This window comes from Anabrus simplex, chromosome 4, assembly GCF_040414725.1.
Source record: "Anabrus simplex isolate iqAnaSimp1 chromosome 4, ASM4041472v1, whole genome shotgun sequence".
Classification (NCBI taxonomy): Eukaryota; Metazoa; Arthropoda; class Insecta; order Orthoptera; family Tettigoniidae; genus Anabrus; species Anabrus simplex.
Window position 1 is genome coordinate 229,009,857 of NC_090268.1, and position 25,871 is coordinate 229,035,727.

At 37.8% G+C, this 25,871-nt stretch overlaps 1 protein-coding gene across 1 annotated transcript in view; it reads right to left on the reverse strand.

Annotated features, from left to right (window-relative positions):
- The window catches only part of Megf8 (multiple EGF like domains 8), a 461,373-nt gene that overhangs the window by 111,472 nt on the left and 324,030 nt on the right, over positions 1–25,871 (reverse strand). Inside the window, exons 29-31 of the mRNA XM_067145403.2 lie at positions 19,996–20,137; positions 16,453–16,654; positions 15,673–15,887 (exon numbers count right to left, since the gene is read on the reverse strand). Coding sequence (XP_067001504.2) covers positions 15,673–15,887; positions 16,453–16,654; positions 19,996–20,137 — 559 coding nt within the window. The remainder of the gene's footprint in view (positions 1–15,672; positions 15,888–16,452; positions 16,655–19,995; positions 20,138–25,871) is intronic.

Sequence of the window (25,871 nt, forward strand, 5' to 3'; positions counted from 1 at the left end):
TGGGGGGGTCAGGTGGGGCAAGGTATAAAAATAATCGGAAAAAGTGCCTAATCCACAGTTTTCGGGGTCGCTGAGATGAACAGTGACACTCCCCATTTTTCAAATGCCAAAGTTCAGCTCCCATTCGCATGGGGGGCGAGGGGGGAGTGATATATAAAATTAAACGAAAATAATGTCGAATACATAGTTTTCGGGGGTCGCCGAGGTGAATTGTATACTCTGGATTTTTAGTATCAGGAGACAAACAACGTGGGGGTAAGAAAGCCCAGGAAACCTTAGGGGCGGGGGGGGGGGGGCGCGATGGGGGTCAAATAAACAAATTAACAAAAATACTGTCGAATCCATACTTTTTGGGGTCGCTGAGATGAATAGTGACACTCCGGATTTTTAATTAAAGTTCTAGTTCAACCGCCTTTGGGGTGGGGGCGAGGGGGAGTGATATATAAAATTAAACGAAAATAGTGTCGAATGCATAGTTTTCGGGGTCGCTGAGGTGAATTGTACACTCCGGATTTTTAGTATTAGGAGACAAACCACGTGGGGGTAAGACAGCCCAGGAACCCTTAGGGGCAGGGGGGGGCGAGGGGGCTAAGATATAAAAATCATCAAAAATAGTGTCGAATCCATACTTTTCGGGGTCGCTGAGATGAACAGTGACACTCCAGAATTTTTTAAAGTCCAAGTTCAGCCCCCTTCGTGGTGGGGGCGGCGATGGGAGAGTGACATATAGAAATAATAGTGTCAAATACATAGTCGCTGAGGTGAATAGTGACACTCCAAATTTTTAGTATCAGGAGACAAACCACATGGGGGTAAAACACCCTAGGAACCCTTAGGGGCGGGGGGTAGGGGGGGGAAGGGGAGTGAGATATACAAATCATCGAAATTAGTGTCGAATCCATACTTTTCGGGGTCGCTGAGATGAATAGTAACAGTCCGATTTTTAAAACTCAAAGTTTAGCCCCCTTTTAGGGTGGGGGAAGGGGGAGTGAGATATAATAGCAATCGAATATACTGCCGAATCCATAGTTTTCCGGGTCGCTGAGATGAATAGTAACATTCCGGATGTTTAAAGTCTAACTTCAGCCCCCTTTGGCATAGGTTGTGAGAAAGGGTGAAAAAATAAATTGTCAGAAATGACCGAGATAATGGACGTGTGTATGTTCAAGTATGACTTACTACCTGGAAAACGTACTGTGGGAGTAAGACGCCCCTGGAACCACTAGGGAAGCGGGTAAAATATTATCCACACTAATAAATGGAAGTCTGTTTGGCGCGATCTCTATATACTGTATTGTATATGTATATATATAAATTAAGGCGTAAAAATGAAAACAGGCGTAAATTAGTGAGACCATTCTAGGCATCTTAGAAATTTAAAACTTGGTACCAGACAACCTGATGACTTCAGGATCCCTAGAAAAATCTCAAATTCTCATAATTCTCTGAGGGGTACATGCTGGGAGTTTCAAACCTGCATAAGAACACAGTCGGTGATATTTATCCAGAACCTACAGGTTTTATGGGCTTAAAAGTTTCCTTAAAGTCCTGATTTTTAACCCACTCCCCCATATCAAGATCGCAGCACAATCTCCCAGACAAGTTAGAAAAATGAAATTTTGCAAAATTATAGCTTTTAGCATGTAACCGACAGAAAATTTACGAGATGTTAAAAAAATTATTTTTTTACCCCCGAAAAATATCGAAATATGGAGGCAATTTTAATGACGGTGCAGTCCTTCCTTTCGATGTATTTCGTGGCTAAATGGTAAGTCGTATCACAAAATGGATTGCACAATCTCTGTTCAATTTGGAGTGATCTACAACTTCGGTCCTATGACCTTTTGTTGTATCTCTATCCCTTATACATAAAATTTTTCTCTATTTCTGTATTTACCTAAATTTTGCACTTTGTATACGTACAATTGATGGTTTGATTAACTTATAGGAAAGATGGGATCATCAAATTCTACACAAATATTGGCCCACCCAGTAGCCATATGTGAGCCAAATTCTATGTTTGAAGCTGTCGCATAAGTATCTGAAAAGTAATGCACTGTGTGAAAATCTTACACAAATTTCACCCTATTCAACGTTTCTAAAACATAATGAATTGTGGTAGACAAGTGCACCTGTCGTTATCATCACAACTCCACAACTCGCACTTTACATTGGAAACATCGTCTGTGGACCTCCCTATGCTTTTTCTCGGATTATGCCAATTTACATGCAATTTAAAAATTATTATTAACTTCATGTACAGTAATTTACTTCGATATCCGTATACAATCTGGAATACCGTAGCGAAGCACGGGTACAATTGCTAGTATATATATATAATAAGAGTTTTGCTTGTACATTCCCCAGAATTTGAAAAGAATAATATTTCTGTATCGGTCGTGTCAACAGTAACAAGGAAATGCACTTTTTACTTTTCTGTAATTTCTGTCTGTCTGTATGTACACTCATCACGAGAAAACGGCTGAAGAGAATTGAATGAAAATTGGTATGTAAAGTCGGGGAATGAGCCACTACAATCTAGGCTATAAATCATTTTATTTACGCTGAGTGAAATGGTAGTTTAGCGGAAGGCCTGAAATTTAATTTTAAAATATTTATATTATTAGTGGTCCGATCAATAAATAGGCTACTACATAACTAAAGTTATATAGAATAAATTTCCGATCGTTTATATCTTATACATTTTTACTGTATCGGCTATAATAACAGTTATTCATGAATTTGTATTTTTTGTTGCTACGTCTATATCAACGCCAAGCTACAAGAAAATGGGTTAACAGAATTAAATAAAAATTGGTATATAGAGTCGAGGCGGCAGCGCGTCGGCCTCTCACCGCTGGATACCGTGGTTCAAATCCCGGTGACTTCATGTGAGATTTGTGCTGGACAAAGCGGAGGCGGGACAGGTTTTTCTCTGGGTACTGGGGTTTTCCCTGTCATCTTTCATTCCAGCAACACTCTCCATTATCATTTCATAGCATTTATCACTCATTAACAAATCACCTTGGGAGTGGCGACCCCATTGTAATAACAGCCTATATATATGTTTCATTCATTACATCCCTGACCCGGTCAATGACTGGAAAACAGGTTGTAGGTTTTCATTTTCATATAGAGTCGAGGAATAAGAAACTACAGTCTAAGTTCTAAATGATTTCATTCACCCTGGATGAAACTGTGGTTCAGGGGAAGGAGCCTAAAATTTATTATTAAAATACCTATGTTGTTGGTCCTATCGAAAAGTACTACATAACAAAAGTTCTTATTCTTCTTCTTATGATGCCGTCTCCCTCCGAAGGTTGGCGATCCAATTGATTACGATTACACGCAAAACGGCAGCACGGAAGATTTCTATCGACGTATGTCCATACCACCGCCGCAAGTCTTTCAGCCAGGAATTTCTCCGTCTTCCCACAGATCTTTTCCCATCAATCTTCCCTTGAATGATCAGTCGGAGAAGTTCGCATTGTTCACCTCTCATGATGTGTCCAAGGTAGCTGAGCTTACGCTCCTTGATGATTATGAGAAGCGCTTTCTTCTTGTTCAAGATGTTGAGGACTTCTTCATTTGTCTTCTTTTCTACCCAAGATATTCGGAGTATTCTTCTGTATAAGTAAATTTCAAAAGATTCAATACGCTTCTCCAATAAAAGGCTAAGCGTCCACCCTTTGAAACCATACAGAAGGACAGGAAAGACATAACGTAGCATTCGAACTCTGAGCTGGAGGTTGAGTTCTCGGCTGGTGAATAAGGTCCTCGTGGTATTGAAAATATTTTTTGCTTATCCAATCATGGATAAGATTTCGCATTTTGAATCACATTGCTGGTTCACTAGAGTTCCAAGGTATTTGATAGAAGATACATGTTGGACGATGTTGTTGATGTAAAGGGAGGCCTGTTTTTGGTGTTTTTGAGAATACAATCAGCTTGGTCTTGTTAATATTCAAGGATAAACCGTAGGTTTCACTGGTCCTCCTGATGTTGTTTATAATGATTTGAAGATCGCTAGGGTTGCTGGCTAACACAATCAAACAAAACAAAAGTTATAGAGAATACAATTTCCGATCATTTATGGTTTATTTAGTTTTACCGTACTGATTATGACAAGAGTGGTATTTCAGAGTTGGAAGAAAACGAAATGTGAAGGCCTACAATACTGAAAGTGCATAACATTGATTAATAATAACATTACATTGATCATCATTTGCTGTGATGTTCTTTGTCTCTTATGCTGCCGCTCAACTCCGATAGATGGGATTACTGCTGCGTACCGAGTATAACAGCCTGACTGAATATTGGCGGAAAATAGCTGGGGAGTTAGTTAACTTGCTTCTTTTGCATGCTATTACTCTGGTTAATACATTTTCTGATACTGCTGGTACATAACACACTGGTTCATCACACTATTCCAGCTATTCGATCCCTACTCTGACGCGCTGTTTTGAATAGAGGCTCACTTAGCAGTGTAGTATGACCTGGTCTAAAATTACAATTTAGACCTATTCCAAATTATAGCACCACAGTTCATTATGCAACTCAAAATTCAACCCTGAAAAGAGCTGTTTCTTAAGAAAAGCTTCTTCCCCTTCACTTTTATTAAATTCTAGATTAATTTTAATCCAAATTAGCAGTGAAGATGGGGTATCTCTTCTGGCTTGGAGGAAAAATTTGCCTCGAAGTCAGATAGATTTTTCCGCCGCCAGTGTAGTGAATTGAGATTTTCCGACTCATCGGTACTCCTAGGAAACAGATTAGTAAAATGACATCGTTTCTGCCGTGGGACTCTGCACTATTTGATCCCCCTCCCCGAAAAAAGATTAAGACTGTTCATGGATCAAGGCTGTCTGCTGCTTGGTCATTTCAGCTCTGGAACTTTGGACTGTTAGATCAGCAGTGTAATACTGTTTGTTAAAAGTGAGAAAATGTGTGGTTTTTCATTTGATCGATTATTTCATATGAAAGCATTGCTTTAATCACGCTATTCCTACTGACGTCATTGTAGTGACCTATGTTCATTTCAGTTGAGGAAACCACTATAGACAGTCTTTCCAAGGATGTAAAACGGCAGGTGGAGAATGAGTGTCTGCCATTATAATGAAAACTCCCCAACCTGATTGTGACTTATGGTAGGCAAGAGGGCCTACCATTACAGTGAAAATTCCCTAACCCAGGCTTCACATGAGAAAAGACGTTTAGCGACTTCCCCGTCACATTTCTAGCGTAACGTTAAGAGCTATGTAATTTAATACAATCTTGCTCACAATGTGTACACTACCTAACCTGGAATTCTGTACCCAATATAGAATTCCGTAATGAAGCACGGGTACATCAGCTAGTCCTGTATAAGATTGGCTTAAAAACGATTATGTTGACGTATCATTATTTGTATTTAGCATTTTAGAATCTCATAACCGGCACTGAACTCCACTCTCGTATTTGTTGTATATAAGTGGAATAATATCAGAGGGACTAGTTAGCACACTTGGTTTAAAGCTGGAATGCTGCCACTTGTTATAAGTTGGTCAAATGGGGGACGTTTAAACATTAACATTAGATGGTGTGTGGGTGTTGCAACTGGATTGCAGAGTGCGTGTTGAATAAGTCTGCAATGAAAAGAAGACGTATAAGATGTACTGCAAGTAGTGTTAATTTAAAACGTCACATTGAATATTCATCACTTATCGACTGCACCAGAATGACTGACAGCCGCTGTGCTCCTGCTACTCGTATTGTAACCATGTGGAAGTTGGGGCAGGGGTTGTGTCAGGGAAGGAGGGGTGGGCGGAGCATTGTGCACGGAGGGGAACTGAAAGAGGCGGATGAGGAGGGAGTTATGTTTGTTGGCTTACTGTGAGTTTTTAAGGATGTGGAATTAAAGACTTATAAAAAATACTTTCTTTCAAATTTAATGTTTGTAATAATTTTGGAACTTGTTCGTATAAGGGACTTTTGATTTCTATTATGTCATTCAAATTCTGGTTTTTATTGAAGTATTCGTCTATAGAGATGTAGATATTCTCAAACTCCGTCATTAATTTACCTTTACCTACTTTTCTGATGATTTCTAAATCTTACTCTATTGTTGTAAAATGATGTCCAGTTTCCTTCATATGGGAACTCATTGGGGAGAATTTATTGTGCTTTAATGCATTGAAATGTTCCAAATATCTGTTATGAAAGCTGCGTCCTGTTTGTCCAATAAATGAAAAATGACATTGTGAACAAGTAAGTCTATATATTCTAGATCCTGAACAACGGTTGTTAGTTGGGTTAAGGTGTTATGGTTAAAAAATATGTTTTGATTAGTATTTTGAGTCTTACAGGTGATTTTGATGTCTTGTTTTTTTAGGGGTTTGAGACTTGGTAAATAGCCGGATTAGTGTATGTAAAGGTGGCAAATTTAGACTAGTTAGGTTTATTTGGGATGAGATTTGTCGACAATTTAATTTTAAATTCATTGATAACTCTGTTAATCATATCTACAACCTGTGACAATAAAGCTCGGTGAATAGTCCTGTACTATCAACATAGATGAACAATGCACAACAGTGACCTTACTGTCCTTAAATAGTCCCCTCCATTAACTATGCACTGCTGCGATCGGCGATATATGTCCTGGAAACTCTGCAAGAAGGCTTCCTTTGGGATGGTGTTCAAAATCCTCGTCATGTTTTGTTGGATGTCAGGAATATCATTAAATCTCTTTCCTTTCAAAGCGAATTTGAGTCGTGGGAATAGGCTCTGACCTTTTCCTGACGAGGGGATGCCGGAGAACGCCATTCCATGCTTTGCTGTTTCATTTCAGGGTCATACCTGAGACAGCAGGTTTCATCCTCAGTGACGATACAGTTCAAGAAATTTGGTATGGCATATGCCATTTCAACAAATCCTGTGAAGCCTCTAAACGTACCTGCTTCTGACCGTCAGTCAAGTGATGTGGCACAAGACGAGAACACGTTTCCCTTTTCCCTAACTTCTGGGTAACGATTTGTCGCACAGATTCACGGTTAATCTGCAGTTCATCTGCTATCATGCGCACAGCTAATCGCCGATCGTTCAGGATTAATGTCCTCAACTTCTCAATGTTTTAATCACTGATGGTGGTCGCCGATCTGCCGTTACAGGAGTTGTCAGAAACACTTTCCCGGCCTCCTCGAAAACGGGTGAACCACTCATACACACACTTCAAGGACAGTGCTTGATCTTCATAAACACGTACCAGCATCGCATGCGTTTCTTTTGGTGTCTTGTCAAGCTTAAAACAAAACTGTACATTGACCTTTTGGTCGTTCATGTTTTTGTTCGCAGTTCAGAACCAACGCACTAAACATGTACTGTGTCAAACAGGTCTTACATGGCACACACACGATGCTCAACTGAACAACATTGGAAGCAGGTGGTCAAAACCTGCTGCTACGCAGGTGTAGCGTTGCGTGTCACCAGTGTTGCTGGATCGACTGTTCTGACTTCATTCACCAAATTTTATTGTCAAAGGTTGTATTTTGTAACTATTGAATTTGACTAGATCTTTTATATAATTAAGTTCTTTTTTCAGGTTGTTGTATACTAGGCTGTAAAAGGCCGCCTGTTTATGGCATACCTGCCAACTTTTATAAATCAAAAATACGAAGATTTTTTAATTCTTGGATTTCATCAAGTGTATTGCGCCACGGTCTCAGTAAAAAGAGGACAAGATAAAAGGCATACATATCTACAGTTACAATGCGAATTAACCATTACATTTAAAATCTTAAACTAAGAAAACAAAAACGATTGCAAGAAACGTACCTAATAATCATTCTCATTTATGACACATACATACGAATAGTAACATTTAGACAGATAAGTCAAGAACTGACTACAACTTACCAAATGGTGAAGAATATACACATGTAGGTGATAGAGACTGCTGTGTTTACTTGTTTAGCATTGAACTGGCAGCTAACTTTGCCCTGTTCAACAATGCACTGTCATACTGCTGCTCATAACACTTTCCACTTAGACTTGATTTGACCACCAATAGTTTACTGAGATTTTCGTCATTCATAAATGATCGGACTTGTGTCCTGAACAATCTTTGACACTCGGCATTGCTGTGTGGAATTGTCAATATTGAGAGCATTACTTTTGCGATTATATCATATTTGAAACACCCATCTGCACCGCGTATATCCCCTATTGCAGACCAAGAACAATCTACTCTTTCTTCTTGCACAACAGACATGGTAAATCCTCCACTTGGAGAGCACAAAACTGGCACTGTAATGCATCCATTGCTTCTTGGTCATCTTCACCATCTTTCACTGGCAATATAACAGGAAACTTTGAAACAAAATACTTTTTGGCATTGAAGGAAGAAGTCTGCAAAGAATTTATCTGAGCTACTTGAGCATTAACAAAAACATCACTATTCAAATTAAATTTATGAATAATAAAATCACAAACTGCAATAAAATAGTTCGTGGCACGCAAATAAAAGTTTTTCTTCTCATGTGCTAGATTTTCTACAAGAAGAGATGTTGAACAGCCTATTACTAAATCATCATCAGCTTTCTGATTCTATCTCGTGTGATAGACTACTTCTAAAACTGTAGGATATTTTTTTATAACCACTGGCTTAACAAACCTACACAGAATGTCCTTCAACATATCCGTCAGCATTGACCTTATGACATGAATGTGAGGTGCTTGCGACTGAAGAACTTCATTAGTTTTCTCAAATGTAGGGATGATAAATGCCAGAAATGAGTAAAATGCTTTATTAAAGTTTGAAGACAGAAAAAGAAATAGTCTCTCCTCTCGTGAAATACTGACAGTGCAACTAGACTCCTTTATTTTCTTCACAGATGGAGACGAACTACTCTCCGCCTTCCTTTCTCCAGAAATAACAGAAGCTTGGTCTTGTACTCTACTGACAGAAGGACCACGTTCCATTTCTGTATCTTCATGTGCCTTTAGCTTGGGAATTTGGAAATACTTCAGAGATGTGTCTGTGCCATTGGACTGCTTTACCTCATCCTTAAAAAAACTGTGAAGTGGCTCCCACTCTGAAATCAATCTTTCCAAACATTTCCCCAAAGATAACCAGCGCGTACACACATGCTTTAATATTTTTCTAACATCAGTTTGGTACAAAGCTTGATACATTTTGAGATGATCTTTTCTCTTCGAGCTTTTGTCTAAATAATAATAAATATCAATTAGCATCTCATCAATTTTGACAGGAAGGGAGTCTGCACTCTTCATGGCAGCCAAATTAATCAAATGACATGGGCATCCCATAATAATAATTTTTTCGCACTGCTCTCTTAGTTTAGCAGCAACACCGTTTTTTCTTCCCATCATAACAGGAACATTATCTGAGCTAAAAGCTATACAGTTTGCCATCGGAACGTCATATCTTTTCAGAACATCCAGGAGCAAATTAGCAATATTAATACCAGTAGAATTGCCTTCCAAATTTTCCATGGATAGCAAACGATTTTCATTTTCAATTCTTTGTTGAAAAACGAGACGACGATAGGATAGAGCTCACTATCTTTACCATTGCTACTATCAGTTGAAATCGCAAAAGGTTCAGTCTTTAAAGTTTGAATCACCTTACTATCTGCATCACGGGCCATTTCATTAATTATGGCAATGTTTTTGTTCTAGCACACGCATATTTCTTCGCAATGTCTGAATCTGGGAACATCTTCCTGAACAATGGCCCTGCACGATCAGAACAAGACAATGCACGGTTATATTCGACAATGAACGCCGTGAACAAACATTCTGCTTGAGTGACTGGATCATCTTCCTTCCCACGTACAAAAAAAATTACTTAATTTTTTGTTCCTCTCGAGACAGCTAGCACTATCTTTGTGTTTCTGTGTGACACTGTGAGCTACAATATCTGTTTTCCCTCCATGCGAGATATTAATATCACACCGACACACAGAACAAAATGCATAATAGTTTCCTTTATTAGACTGTAAAATGAACGGAAATTCAGTTCTATAGGTATCCCTGAACACTTGGAGATAATGTTTGTTATGTTTTGTAGTTATCATGTGAAGAGAAAATACCACAAACTGTCACCGACACAATTCTCTGAAATACATTGAGTCATTAAAATTATGAACTCTGATCAACACAAAAGCACTGAAATACGCGAAACTACCACATACAAAACAGATCAATATGTCTCGTAGATTATTAACATATGACTTCGACAGGGGGAAAAGCACAGAACCGCAAGAAAAAACACGTGGTCTAAAACTCCAATGAAACTACGCACAGAAACTAGCGCGCGAACCACACAATAACAAACTCACTCTTTCGTCCCGATCAACAGAGTCCCTAGCGGTCACTAGTACGCATGACCTTCTCTGACTCGTAGGACGATTACTGTCCTGAATTCCCACCTAAACAACACACATGCTGCTGTAGTGAGCGGGAAATACGATACACTAAGACGACGGATGATCCGCCCACCAAATAAAGCATCAAATACCGGTAAATATGCTTAAAAATGAGGTTGTGTAAATTACACAAGCACATAAGAATTCGTCCTAGGGGAAGAGTACTGACCATACTGGAGGTTATATTGGTCAAAAATAGGAAGAAATAAAAATAAATCGGAAAACCAGAAGATGAGTTAAAAAATTGGAAAGTTTCCGGGTATGTTATGGGAATTTGGATGTAGAGAGTTACTTTTAATTATTTAGGTTGGTTCTCTGTATATTTGAATCTCTAACTTATTATTGATGCGTGTGTTAATATCTAGAAAATTGATATAGAGTCATTATTTGGATCTTCTTTAGGTAATTTTATGTCGTGATCTAGATTATTTAGAAAGTCAAGAATTTTATCACTATTGCTGTGTTGTTTGTCTATCATTATAGAAGTGTCATCTACATACCAGAGACATAAACAGAGCCCTCTTTTTTGTGTGATTATTTTACTATGTTCTAAACTGTCCAATATTCTTAATGTTGTTGAGACAGCTACATCATAATTATTACAAATTGTTTTTCTCCTCACTGAATGTCAATGAATTGCAATAATTTAGAATGATCTTGGTGAATGTGTCCAATATTTATTAATATCCAAAATTTTCACAATCACTTCCTAGACTGCATAAACATTTTGCTTTTTCAGAAATATATTTTATCCACACTGTCGAATTTCAAATGTTCTGTTCTTCAAAATACAGTGGAACCTCGATTATCCGTTCCCAGAAACTATGTTTTCCCAGATTATTCTTTCAGATTGCTATTGGTTGTGGCATCATACACAACCATTAACCCGGCTCAAGGGAGATAGGGTCACCTAACCTATCCTTCACTTGAGTAATTCTTGTCTGGCGCATCCACGTTGCGGTGGGGGTGGGTATCCTCCTCATCAGTAGGCTGGTGTGAAGGAGAGCTAAGTTCAGGCAGGGACCCAGTCTCACGGGGTATAACATGGAACCCATGCCAGGGTTACGGGTGAAGATCTTAATAGCATCTTAGGCAGAGAAGGAGACCTTCGGAATGGCGAAGATGGTGGATGAGGCAACCCATCCTCTCTGAGGAAAATTATAAGAGGAAACCACTGCCTTGTGGAGAAGAGGGATCTTCAAAGGCTACGGGAGTAAACCCCAAAAGAAAATCCTCAGATGCGTTATGCTTAGCAGGTCAGCAGAGGAGTAAATTTGTACTTGCTTTCAACTATAATACAAGCCTAGGATGAGGAGGCTTGTTAAACACACCCGGGCGACTGGAGTAGGTCACTGATGATGATGATGATTCTTTCAGATTACGTGGTGCTGCGAGCATCCTAATTAAATCACGTTGTAAAATCATCCTGCATTATCCGTTCCTCGAAGAAACTATTTCCCATACCAACCGTCCAGAAATTTCAGTCCCATCAACGCTAAATCCTTGATAAAGCATTTTCCAAGAAACTGTATTTCATGAAAGGATGGGACGGCCTATCTATGGATTTTGGCGTTAACGCCACGTCATTCCAAAAATTAGAGCAAGTACTGTACTGAATCGGCGATGAACTTGCATAAGGGACTATCTTAGCATCGCATTCGGGTGGTATTCATAGAATCCTAAGAAAGTAGAGAGTGGCCACAACAACTGGAAGGAGACAAAACGCATTCGACAGCTCTACTTGAAGAAGGAACGAGTTTTGTCAAATGTTCATGCTCGTAAAACTTCTACATTAGGTCCATGGTTAGATGTTTATTATTTTTATTTTTTCGATCGTATCGCCGAAGAGGTTTGAGGCAATTCCCTTAAGGCAATGTATAGTCACTGGGCTTTCAGGCAGAATCAAAAATGCACCTTCTTAACACAAATTAGTATTTTAATACCATCGTATAAGATTATGTTATCGAGACAAGAACAGATGTTGCACCTTCCATACATAAAGGGACGGGAGGTCTTGGGATTGCCTATTAGGGGAAGACTGGGCAAAGCGAAGAGCCTGGGCAAAGCGAATAAGTAAAATTTACGGAAAATTACACTAGGTGTCGCTGAGTTGCTTCTGCAGGAAGTTCTGCAATCTGCTGGAGACATAAGAATCAGTGGTACAAAGACTGCAGTGGTAAAGAAAGTGAGACTGGAAGTGTTAGAAGATTTTTGCAATATTTCTTAAAATTTTATCAAGGTAAGAAACACGCTGTTATTCATAGATATTTATAACTATTTTAAAAAGTGATCACATTGTATTTTAGTGTTCTTCCCAACCACCTATGAACACACTTTGCTTACTTTTTGCTGCATTATATTTAAGCGTTCAGTCACGATTTCCTTAATGGAGCACAGCTGAGCAAAGTGGATAGGGCAAAGCGGACATTTATTCACTTTGCCCGGGCAGGTTAATATTGAATACTTTTTCCATAATTACTTTGGAGTGAATAATAGTTTATCTTGATTTATTTATTTATTTATTTATTTATTTATTTATTTATTTATTTATTTTACCGCGCAGACCAGTGTAAACTGGTAGGTCCAGTAGTATTGTAACCTGTTCAAAGCAGATTAATTTTAACAATTACTACATAACATGAAAAAATTAACATATCAAGTGTATCAATAAAAATCTGGATATTGTAATTTTTTTGCAGATGGTTTACAATTGCAGACGAACCAGTGATCAGGGCAGCTGGTCCGAAGGAACGATGAAGAAAGCTCTGGAGGAATGTAGGACAAATCCTATTAACTCCATTGCTACAAAATTCGGTCTGCCTTTTTCTATGCTGTGCCGGCACTACAAATCCGGCTCTAGCAAGAAGCAGTTAGGCAAATTTAGAATAGTTTTCAGTGAGCGACAAGAACTTGAACTGGTTGACTATTTGAGAGAAATGGACAGTCTTTTATATGGACTTAGAAGATGGGAATTTATGAAATTGGCATATGATTTTGCCAATAGAAATAAAATCCCTTGTCCTTCAAGAGGCTGGAGTTTACTGGCTGAAGGGATTTCAAAGTTAACATCCCGAAATTGTATTGGGGATACCAGAACCAACATCATTTGCAAGGATTCACAGGTTTAATCGTCCTCAAGTTGATCGATTCTACAGTATTCTATGGGAAAATATAAACAGAAACAATATAACAGCAATTACTCTGTTCAATATGGAAATTGTGATATAATGTTTAGATTTCACTTGAAGGAATGGACTAAGAATTATTAGTTTTAAGTGTACTGAATGTGAGCTTATTTGCTCTCTCTTTTTTTTTGAAATTAGCTATTACAAGTAAACCGTGAACGCTATAAAAACTATTGAAAAGAAATTTCTGAATTCCATTTGTATGGAAATATCAAATATATCTTTTCTTAGTAATAACGTTCCCACTTTTAAACAATGTATTTCGTTATCCACTTTGCCCACATGTGAGTATTCACTTTGCCCGGCTATGTGGGCAAAGTGAATAATTTGCTAGAATTACTTTATACCAAATTTTAACCATGAATAGCTAAATAATTGATTCTGTTTTAATATCAAATAAATGGAAAGATAACAAGGAACAATTACAGTAAAATTCACGTCATTGTCGTTCGTGATAACAGAAATAAATTGATATAAAATTAGTTTATTCACTTTGCCCGGACTTCCCCTTCTGTTTTGGTCCTAATATAAGTCTGGGAATTTAATGTTTTTGTGTTAACATGTCAAAAGAACGGCAGTCGTTTTATTTGCGCAACGTTACATTAAAAAAGTTTGTATCTTTTTTCACCAGTACTGACTTGTGCACCGAGCACGCTTTCCAGCTGAGTTCAAGGTCACGAGTAACCATAATTTCTGAAGTTTTGATGAGATTTTTTTCTCTTTCCAATTTGATTATGATTCATGACTGGCAGAATGAAATATAATTCATTCAAGAACTTTTTAGAATTGATCCTTACCATATTCTCGAGTTCAACATAACTTTTGAAAGTCGATGTAGGCCTAATTTACGGGATACAAGATTTCCCGAAACTGACTACGAACAGTATACCGGTGACCAAATCACAATGGAAGATTAAAAAAGAAGGTATTTTGTCATCATGTTGGGCACTTTTGTATCCAATGTGCTTTGTTTTATTAGATTAGATAATTAAAAACTACTTGTGGTTGATTGTTGTTTCACTTGGAGTAATTAGAATTTTCGAAGAGTTTGGCTGATCAAAGTTGCTAAACTGAAGGAAGTTTTCACGGCAAACTGATGTTTCCCCGGTAAAACTGAATGTAAAGTATAGAGATTTTTAACTCGTGTACCGATAATTAAGGTTTGAAGCCAGCCCCGCGGTCTAACTTGCCTGCCTCTCACCCGGAGGGCCCGCATTCGATTCCCGGCCTTGTCATGCATTTTTACCTGGTTCCAGGTCCACTCAGTCTACATGATTACCTTTAATCGAGGAGCTATCTAATGGTGAGATGGGGACCCCGATCAAAGGCAAGAATTACGGCCGAGAGGATTCGTCACACTGACCATATGTCACCTTGTAATCTGCAGGTCTCCGGGCTGAACAGCGGTTGCTTGGTAGGCGAAGGCCCATTGGGGGTGTAGTTTGGTTTGGTTTAAAAGCGTTTGTAACATTATAATTATATATATTTCTTTTTTGTGACATTTAGCCAAACTGTTGATGGTCTCCATTCATTCTCTATTCTGTTTTCCCATGTTGTACGTTTTTTTCCGTGGTCCCTCCAAAACTGAGAATCCACTGTAAAAGGGAAAGTGTACGATACTGCAGTTACTTACTTCTGCTACTCAACTTCTACCAACATACAGACACACCACCAGAAACCTTTTTCAATGCATATAAAAGAGTTACTTAGATACCAGATAGCTACAGTGTGTCACGTGAGCGAGTCGTCTGTTTGAATGCTGGGCCCTGAATTGAGCATCATAATGTGTTCATCTGAAAGTGAAGTACTTGTTTCAAAATTCTAGCCTAACATTCCTCAACTATTACGTAAAACCTCATTTTTGGCCCTTGAAATGTAAATATCTATTTCCTCATTTCTGGTTTCATGGGCTATCAGTTTTTAGAAAAGAAATGGTAAAAGGAAAGAATTTTTAGGTAATGTTGTGGCACAGATCTCAAAGAAGTGTCAGAAGTAGACAGAAACACGAAGAAGTGAAAAAGGAAACTAGAAGAATGTTAATGTATTCAATATCAGAGCAGTACCTCATTGAGCTTGACAGACCAGCGACACTCATGCCAACCTCCTTCAGCTCCTGGAGCTTCAAGACAGCTCTTACAGTCATTGTATTCACTACAACGTGGTGGACACACAGGCAGAGGCATGGACCTTTTCTTTATGGCAGATCGGTCAGCAACGTCATCCATCACACAGTTCCAGTCAAAGATTGGTTCAGCGGTAACCTTTACACCAAGGTCCGCTGGAATATAAGTAAAATCTTGAGTCATGTTCATAATATTATCTATTTTTGAGAATAAGAATATAATATTCAGCCTGAAAACAGTAATGTATCACAAACAAAAATAAAATCACACACCATGCACAATCCTGTATGCCTGGCTTAGGTAATTAGGGTTTACCACATGGTAACTACTGTTGCTGTTACACATCACTAACATGAACATTCCCTTTCCAGTTTCATACTTACAGATTCAAAGTCATCAGAAAGATTTTGTCACAAGATTAAAAATAAAATCTCTAAAAGCAAGCCTAGCACAAGAATGACAGAAAATGCTAAACAATAAAATCTATGAGGAATACTTGGAGAAATATCACAGAGAGAGTAAAAAGAGCTCTGAAACCATAAAATGAAATGAAAGTCAGGAGGGGATATAATGATCAATGATATGCAAAGCTCTCTTGCATTAAATTCTGGCCTTGATTATTTTCTAATAGAAGTACTATTACAGGCAAATATTAATTTTAAAGGCATATTTTCGATGTATAAAAGAATGTATAAAATATATCAATAAAACTCTACTTACGTAAGCGCAACACCTGTCTGGTCCAAACACATGAGCCAATCTCCATGCACTTCTCACAGTCTGACGACGAGCACTGACTCTCAGCACATTCACTAACATTTGACAATCCTTTCTGCTTGGTGCCACATTTATTATCTTTATCACAATCTGCATCAGCACTGATGCAATGGCCCTTAGGACAGTTGGCACACCACTTGCAAACCTGTATTAAACAGGGGCTTATAAAATACTATAAATATTTCAGGCAAGGAGAATTCAAAGGTGAAAGAATACAGTAATATATTAATATATACAAATCTACAAGAATAGTAACAATCTATAAGGAGAACTGACCTGACATACTTCTCTTGTTCTAGGACATATTTTACTTCACCAGCAAGTAATGCTAAAAATTCATTAACACAGGTATAGGTGCAACAAAAATGAGTCTTATGTAAGTTAATCAATAAAAATATCACTTAGATGAAACAGACTTCTAGGTCACTAGCTTCTCTGTTTATAAATCTCTAAAAAATCTGAGCTGGTACCAACAGTTGAAAATTAATTCCAACATTATTATACTTTTTCAGTATCTTTTCTCACTGAGTCCTAAGGAAGCAACTATTTGTCATCACTATTCCCCTAAGGTCACACAGAATCTTGGACAAGGTTTACAACAGCATAACTTAATCTCAGTACAAGCTTATGCGAATCATGTTCTTTATTTGTTACCCAATTGGCAGGATCTCTCTCTCTCTCTCTCTCTCTCTCTCTACCAAATTTACACTTTTAGCAGACATGATTTTAATACTTTCGACCAGTTTTACATGTTATGAGTCTCATTATGATAGCCATATTGGAGTATAGAATGTAAAAGTTTGAAACAAATTTATAAAAAAACCACCATTCCAATACTTTACAATCTTTAAGTTTAAGATACAAATATTACATATATGTTAAAATGGGACATGTTTCGCTTAGGCTTTGTAAGCATCTTCAGCCATACTTAATCTAAAGCTAAGTCAGGGCCCTGAACTGGGTTCCTCATTAAAGTATAATACATGCTTTAATACAAGATAAAACAGTCATAAAAATCTAGTCTGTGGAGAAAGCGATGCTTAAATGCAACTAAAATTCAATAATGAACTAGTCATAGTATTATATGTACATGGAATGAATACTAGTGTCTGTCTAATATAATATAATATAATATAATAATAAATAATAATAATATAATATAATATAATATAATATATTTTTTAACTCCAATACCGTAAATTCAATACACAATTAATTTTCAAATTCCGGAATTTATAGACTCAAATTCGCCCAATGTAACTTTACGTACATAGGACAAACCGGATGCAGTTACAAAACTAGATATTTGGAACATTACAATGCTTCAAAACACAGAAAATATTCCGCTATGAGCAATCATATGAAGGATACCGGCCATAACTTTACCACGATTGAACAAGACCTTCATATTAGAAAACACGTCCACAAGAGTAAACTGATGACCGAGTTCGAAAATGTTTAAATTTTTCTAGACTAGCAATATAACATTAATAGTAATCTAAATGATGTTCTTGATACAAATAGCCCATTAATTGAACAAATCCCTAAATTACTCACAGCCTTCAACATAAATACAAATAATTTCATGAAAATATTTCATTATAAACACGTCAGCAATTTCCCTAACGCAATAATAGCCACTCCCAAGTCACCAATTCACGCCACACCCCCTCCGCCTACTCCTAATGTGCTCAATGCTCCACCTACCTCCCCTCTCCTGACTCATTCTCCGCCTTCACAGACACACCCCTACAATACACGTAGCAGTAGAATAACAACTGCCAGATCGTCTCAAACCACCAACAAGGCTAGTCACCTCTTTGTCAACACTAGGGGTAAGCGTTGTTAAACTTCCACTCATTAATAAAATGTTCTCTATGTTTCAAAACTTACATTTATTTTCTTACACATTTCAGTTTTCAACACGCACTACATTGCGAATTCTCCCACATCTAAGGCTTTATTGAACACCATATTTATTGAATCTATGCTAAACAGCTCACGACTACAATCTATTACAAAGATTATTCTAGAAGCAGACACAACACTTCTATACTGATGCTTCAAGTGCCTTTTGACATTATCACGCAACCACTTGGAGTTAACAACTCTACTGTAATTCTACGTACCTAATTCTCAATCAACAATGTTCGAAGATTTCTTTTTTGATATTTTAATTAATCCACGCTTCATTAATATCAAATAATCTGTACAATCCAAATGTATGTCAGCATTATGACTATGTCTCGTTCTACAAATAACCAATTTGTACTTTTTTGGACAAACACTAGTATTCATTCCGTGTACATATAATACTATGACAAGTTCATTATTGAATTTTAGCTGCATTTAAGCATCGCTTTCTGCACAAACTACATTTTTATGACTGTTTTATCTTGTATTAAAGCATGTATTATACTTTAATGAGGAACCCAGTTCAGGGCCCTGACTTAGCTTTAGATTAAGTATGGCTGAAAATGCTTACAAAGCCTAAGTGAAACGTGTCCCATTTTAACATATACATAATATTTGTATCTTAAACTTAAAGATTGTAAAGTATTGGAATAGTGGTTTTTTAATAAATTTGTTTGAAACTTTTACAGTTCAGGTTTTCCAGCAAGTAGTAAATGATACTTCGAAGTATCTGCGATGCATCCAAACAAAAATGAAAGGAATGGTAGATTGTAACATATTTTATAGAAAGAAAACCATGGTCAAAGTTACAACTTTTCTGTTATAAATTAATAACAATAATGACTGCCATTTAAAAAAGCATATCCATCAATGTTAATTCAAATACTGATCTAATAAGCCCGCCTGGTGGCCATGATCATTCAAGCATCAAGTCTAAAACGATATGACACCATAGTTAGCCGGTTCGAGTTCCGCTGATCAAAAAAAAAGAATTTCACCATCAAAATGTTGGCCGGCAGGGTAGGAGAGGTGGTGGTATACAATTTCTAATCACTAGATTGTCTGCCAAAAGCCTGGATTCATTTCCAAACCTCTCCACAGTGCTCATATGGAGTGAGGGCATATGAAGGTGATGGTGATTCATCCTTCGGATTAGGACATTAAGCCTTGAGTAGACCCTTTGGTGCTATTCGACAGGAGTAGGCTGTGCTGGCACTGGGCTTCACCTTCTCCCTTCCTACTTTATACATCACGTCATTCATTTCAACCCATTAACTCCTCTAATGAGGTCGATGTTAGGAAAGGCATCCAGTCGTAAAAACTCGCTATGAAGATTCATCTAACTTCAAACCCGACCCCAGAGAAACGGGACAAGGTTTGGACATACAATACTAATGCACTAAATTCAGTATTTAAAACTTCAGAACCTATTTACAAATTGTTTGTAATTTCAATGTATACTAAAACAGATTATCATTTCAATACATCATATTTCATCTCAAGCATTCCCTTGGGGGAGGTATTAAGAAATTGAATGGTAACTCAAAGGGATAGAAATGTTGAATTACTTACCTCCTGCTCCTGTAGATAGCTGGGCCACTTTGCTAAGCATTCTGTACAGCTGGTGAACTGTTCACAATGTCTTTTGGCCAACCATGATGCATTGCACATCACACCATTATCATTTACTATGATGCCAACTTGGTTCTCACAGCTACAACAAATTAACTTAACGTTAACAACCTACCATAGTGTCTTTTACATAGCTAAGTTATATTATTAAGATCATCTCCGACCTTTGATGTCGGCAGCGTGAAGCCCATGAAGTAGGTCCCGTGTTGTGAGATGACCTGGAGAGATATAATGTGTGCAATAGGCTGTTTGTATACATACCTGCCAACTTTTGAAAAGAGCTATCAGTAAAACTCATGCGCAACAAACAAATCTTAATGATTTTCAACATACCCCAGCTTGCATGTAATTAATTTCATTATTAAACCATATTGAAGTTCAATATATTAAAATTTACAACTAATTTATTGAACAGGTGGTTTTCAATAAATTAGTTGTAAATTTTAATATACCCCAGCTTGACAAAAATAATAATACTTCAGGGCAACAAAATATAATAATTCATGCTTTAAAAAGGATACTTCAATGAAATCATATCTACTTACATCATAGGCCAATGATTTGTAGATGAACATGACAATCAAGAAATCCATGTTAAACAGCAGCAGACATGGTGAATATTTGTTTGGAGCATACATAACAGGACTTCCCTTATAAATTAAGCAGATATGCGATAACTGATAAAGGCTTTACACAATAAAACTTATTTAACGTAAGACAGACACACTGCAAATCACACACTAGTTCGACTTAAAAGTCACAGTTGTGGCCTTTTTAGCTTCCTGCAAAAAAGTCTTGTCATAACAGGGATCAGAACTCCTGGTCTTCAAAATAGAAATAGACTCATGATCTGAACTCTGTTCTATTTTTCTTCACAAGCCTGAAAACACGTTCACATTCTGCATTGCTATGGGGTATGGTGAGATTACAGAACATTACTCTAGAAATTTGGTTATACTTGAGAAGTCCATCGGCTCCATGAATTCCTGATATTTGTGCCCAACTGGAATCACTTACAGCATCTTGATTTGCAGCCAAAGTGTCATCTACTTGAAGAGCTGTGAACAGCCTCTGAAGATCATTGAGCACCTCATCTGTAGTTTCATTCTTTTCCTTGCATAACATGATACGAAACTTTTCCAAGAAGAAACGAATGGAAGAAATCTGTGCTTCTTCAATTTTGTCTAACCTAGCAACTTGAGCATGCCTTAACATGTCATCCTTGAGTGGAAACTTGTTGATGATGTAGTCACAGGCAGCACAAAAGTAGTTTCTCACTGATGAAAAGAAAAAAATTTATCTGTATCCAGGAGATCATTCACTATGTTTGAAGTCTGACTGCCAATAATTAACTCATCACTTCTTTGATTTTGAATCAAATTGTACTCAACTTCAAGCAATGAGGAACTTTTGTCAATTTTGAGCTTAACAAACTTGGTGAACAACTGCTTTAGCAAATCCATTAGAAGTTTTAATAAAAAGTGAAATTGTGGGGAATAAGTCTGAAGGGCAACAATGAATTTGTCAAATACAGGAATAGTCACATGAAGGAAAGTTTAAAGGGCCACGTTAAAGTTTGAGGATAGGAACATAAACATTTTTTCCTCATGTATTGTAGCAGAAGTCTTACTTTTTAGGATGGGTTTGTCACATTTGGAAGAATATGCTATTCTTTAAGGGGCATGTGTAGTAGCAGAATAAAAAATTATCTTCTTCTGATACTTTTTAGATCCACTTTGTTCAACTTAAGGTATTCTGAAAGATGTCAAGCTTGTGGAAATGTTTTGGGTACATAATATTACTTCCTCCTTGAAGAAAGGAAGAAGCAGATCCCACTGGTCCAGTAGTCTATCCAAACATCTGCCTAAAGATAACCACCTAGTACATAGATGCTTCGCCGGGCTGAGTGGCTCAGACGATTGAGGCGCTGGCCTTCTGACCCCAACTTGGCAGGTTCGATCCTGGCTCAGTCCGGTGGTATTTGAAGGTGCTCAAATACGTCAGCCTCGTGTCGGTAGATTTACTGGCACGTAAAAGGACTCCTGTGGGACTAAATTCCAGCTCCTCGGCGTCTCCGAAAACCGTAAAAGTAGTTAGTGGGACGTAAGCAAATAACATTATTATTATTATTATTACATACATGCTTCAGAATTTTCTTTGCCTCTTTATTGTGCAAGTTCTGAAATTTCTGAAGACGTTCTTTCCTTTGACACTCTTCTCTAAGAAATAAAATATATCACCAAGGATCTCATCCACTTTAAGTGGTAATCTTCCAGCACCTTTTTCAGCTGCTAGATTAATCAGGTGGCAAATGCAACCTATGACAGCAATACCTGGTTGAACTTCCTTCAGAACTGCTGAAACCCCAATTTTTGTGTTCTATCATAACAGGAGCATTGTCGGAGCAGAAAGCCACACAGTTTTCAATTGGTATGTTGCCATTTCTTGATGGATGCAGTACTTTTGTATCTATCTCTTGGCATATGCCAGAGCAAAGTGTAGCTTCCACCGAAGTCCCAGTCTCATCCACGGCTGTGACGATATGCAAGTTGCTGGTGTATAGGTGGTGCTGAATAATGACATTCGGAGCACAAATAGTGTCTGAGTGTTATGAAAGGTGTTGCTCATAGGGTCAGTCATGCTGCAGTGGCACATTCTGGCCCAGTGAGGAAAGCAATGGCAAACTACCTCACTCCTCATCTTGCCTAGTATGGCTCATCTGGGCTCTGCCATTGGTTTTTTTCTGTTTCCCTATAACTGCATAGCCTTTGGTGGTGCTATTTGAGGATCCAATCAGCCACTGGACTGATGACTTAACAGACAGACATGTTATGAGAATTCAGCTTTGATAACATCAGGTTACCTATGTTTCTCCCTGTTGAGTCCGCATCTAACACTAGTATGGATAGCACAGTGTTCACTACTTTTTCCCGTGGAATATCATAGAATGTAATAACAATAGGGTACAACTTGGGATTCGTATATCACTCCTTCCACCCATTGCCAAAGAAAATGGTCTGTCCTTAACAACTTCGGATGATGCATTTTTTGCCATTTTAAGCATGTCGTTTTTGTGCGACCACAGCTGTATTTCTTTGCAACTTCTGATATGGGAAACATCTTCTTAAATAAAGTACCAGCATGATCAGCCGCACTTAAGGGCACATTGTGTTCGACCAAAACGAAATAAACAGAAGTTTCCAGACTTGGCAAAAAAGGTGTTTATTTTGTTGTTATTTTCCTTCAATTTAACGTAACTTACGTGTTTACCGCACTTCACATGATTACTTAAATTGTTTCTTCCACCATATGCAATATTAATATCACACTCGCATACTGTGCAAAAGGAAATATTTTTTTTCCCTTCCTTGATTTTAGTATTCACGGAAAATCAACAGAATATGATTCCTTAAATGTCTGTAAGTACTGTTTCTTGTTGGATTTGTTCATGATAATCTACAATAGAAATATATGCCGTGTGAAAATATCCGAGAAGAAATGTCTCGACATCTACTGAAATTTACAAGTAACTGAAATATCGAAAGGAACCTGGATCACTGAACGTCACATAAAATTATAACATAGACACTCAAGGCAGTCAAAGCACAGAAAGTCTTAAACCATTAAATGAACATGACACTAACCTCGTGAAAAAAAAATGTTCACAAGGTAAAAAAGACATGCACACATGGAATGAATGCAGTTCTTCTTTTTCTTCTTTATAATTTAATGGGCTTCGCTAATAGTGGTATACCCAGTCACTTGAACGAATGTAATTAGTCCAACGAATACAGGAAACTATGAAGCACGAAGTTATAACACAAAAACTTGAACACCACATTAAAATATGTCATAACTTTAAAAGGCCAAAACATTCAAGGAACGCCAACTTCGTGAACAAAGAACAACACTCAAGTGGTTAAAGAATATGGGTTATATCACAACATGCGAACAGAGCGGAACAAAGAATTTGCGGAGCAGAGCCTGTCGACACCTAAGATTCACACGGAAAAACTGTTATCCCGGCTTTAAATTAAATTCCAATAACGACAGAAATATCACACAGTTCAAAATGCCAATCATATGAAAGAATGAGTTATCGACTATCGTGACTTGCCTTCGACCCACGCAAACAATCGATTGTGCGGAAGTGGAGTAATTATCAAATATTAATGTTTCAAATTTTTGTCTGCGAAGTCGTAAAATGACACCCATCCATCTGTAAAACCGTAAAATGCTGCAATTTCTGTAGATTTTACGTATAAACCATGAACGTTGGCAGGTATGTGTGTGTATCTATATAAATAAAGTTCTAGGGGGTCCACTGTCTGTAATTTCGTTTGTTTTGCCAATTTTTCAGATATTTATCCGTTTTAGGTCAACTCAAGACCGAATCGGTGGTTTTTATTTTTCGTGCCTGTTTGTTTGTCCGTCTGTTCCACCATCACGGCGAAACGGCTGGATAGATCTCAACCAAACTTCATATTTAGATTATACTCATCCCGAGGAAGGTTTCGATATGCATATCATATTAAAATCTTTGAAGAGACGGGGGGTTTATAGGAAAACCAGAACGGTTTTCCTCCATTTTCTCTTATACTATTGATTTTCTGTAAACTCCGTGGACCATATGTGAAATGCATCTTCATTATAAACAACTTTTGTTATGTTCATAATATACCTTACTCTTCAAATGACGGGAAATGTACTATTTTCTGCGGGTATCATGCTCTGCATTGAGTAACTGACAGACCGACAACGAACCTACAGGTTACCATGCAACGTCTCTGACTGCATACCAGCAGGGAAGTAACGTCTTGCCATTTTCCTCATCATGCCTTTAAATTCGTGGTTGTTCCTTGGGTAGAAGGCAAGAGAGGTGTCAATCGGCCATTCTGCGGGATATTGGCGGAATATCGTTGGAGGTTATAACCGTCGTTGAATAGCTCAAGTAATAACACCTTAACTCATCCTCTTATCTGTTTACCTAAGAATCCCTGCACCTAAATTTCTCCTCTGTTACTGCTTTCTTATATCCATAACTCACACCAGCATAATTTATTGAGGGGCATTTTATTTTCCAATACATTCACTTGGTATGTACGCATTTGTCGTCATCCGCCTATCCGAAAATCAGATCAAAAGTTAGATGTATGGCTTTTCAGGCGTTTGCTCTATTAATCAGCATTTCGTCTTAGGTCTGACACTAGACTCGTCAGAGTGGGATGTGTCAGACCCTACCCACTGATTCTGGGGTGTATGCAGGTGAAATTTATCAGAAGCCTATTTATGCAGCACAGTCTGATAACTGCATACGGGAGATAAAACTCCACAATGGAATTAATGCCCGCCTAGCAATTCCAAATGGAAATTCTAAATTCCCATGGAGGGAATTAGATATTTTTCCACCAAAAGAGCATATCAAAAATCAGATCAAAAGTTAGATGTATGGCTTTTCAGGCATTTGCTCTATTAACCAGCATTTCGGCGGGCGTTAATTCCATTGTGGAGTTTTATCTCCCGTATGCAGTTATCAGACTGTGTCGCATAAATAGGCTTCTGATAAATTTCACCTGCATACACCCCAGCATCAGTGGGTAGGGTCTGACACATCCCACTCTGACGAGTCTAGTGTCAGACCTAAGACGAAATGCTGGTTAAGAGAGCAAACGCCTGAAAAGCCATACATCTAACTTTTGATCTGATTTTTGATATGCTCTTTTGGTGGAAAAATATCTAATTCCCTCCATGGGAATTTAGAATTTCCATCCGCCTATCCTCCGTTATAATCCATTTTCTATTCATGTCAGTTTTCT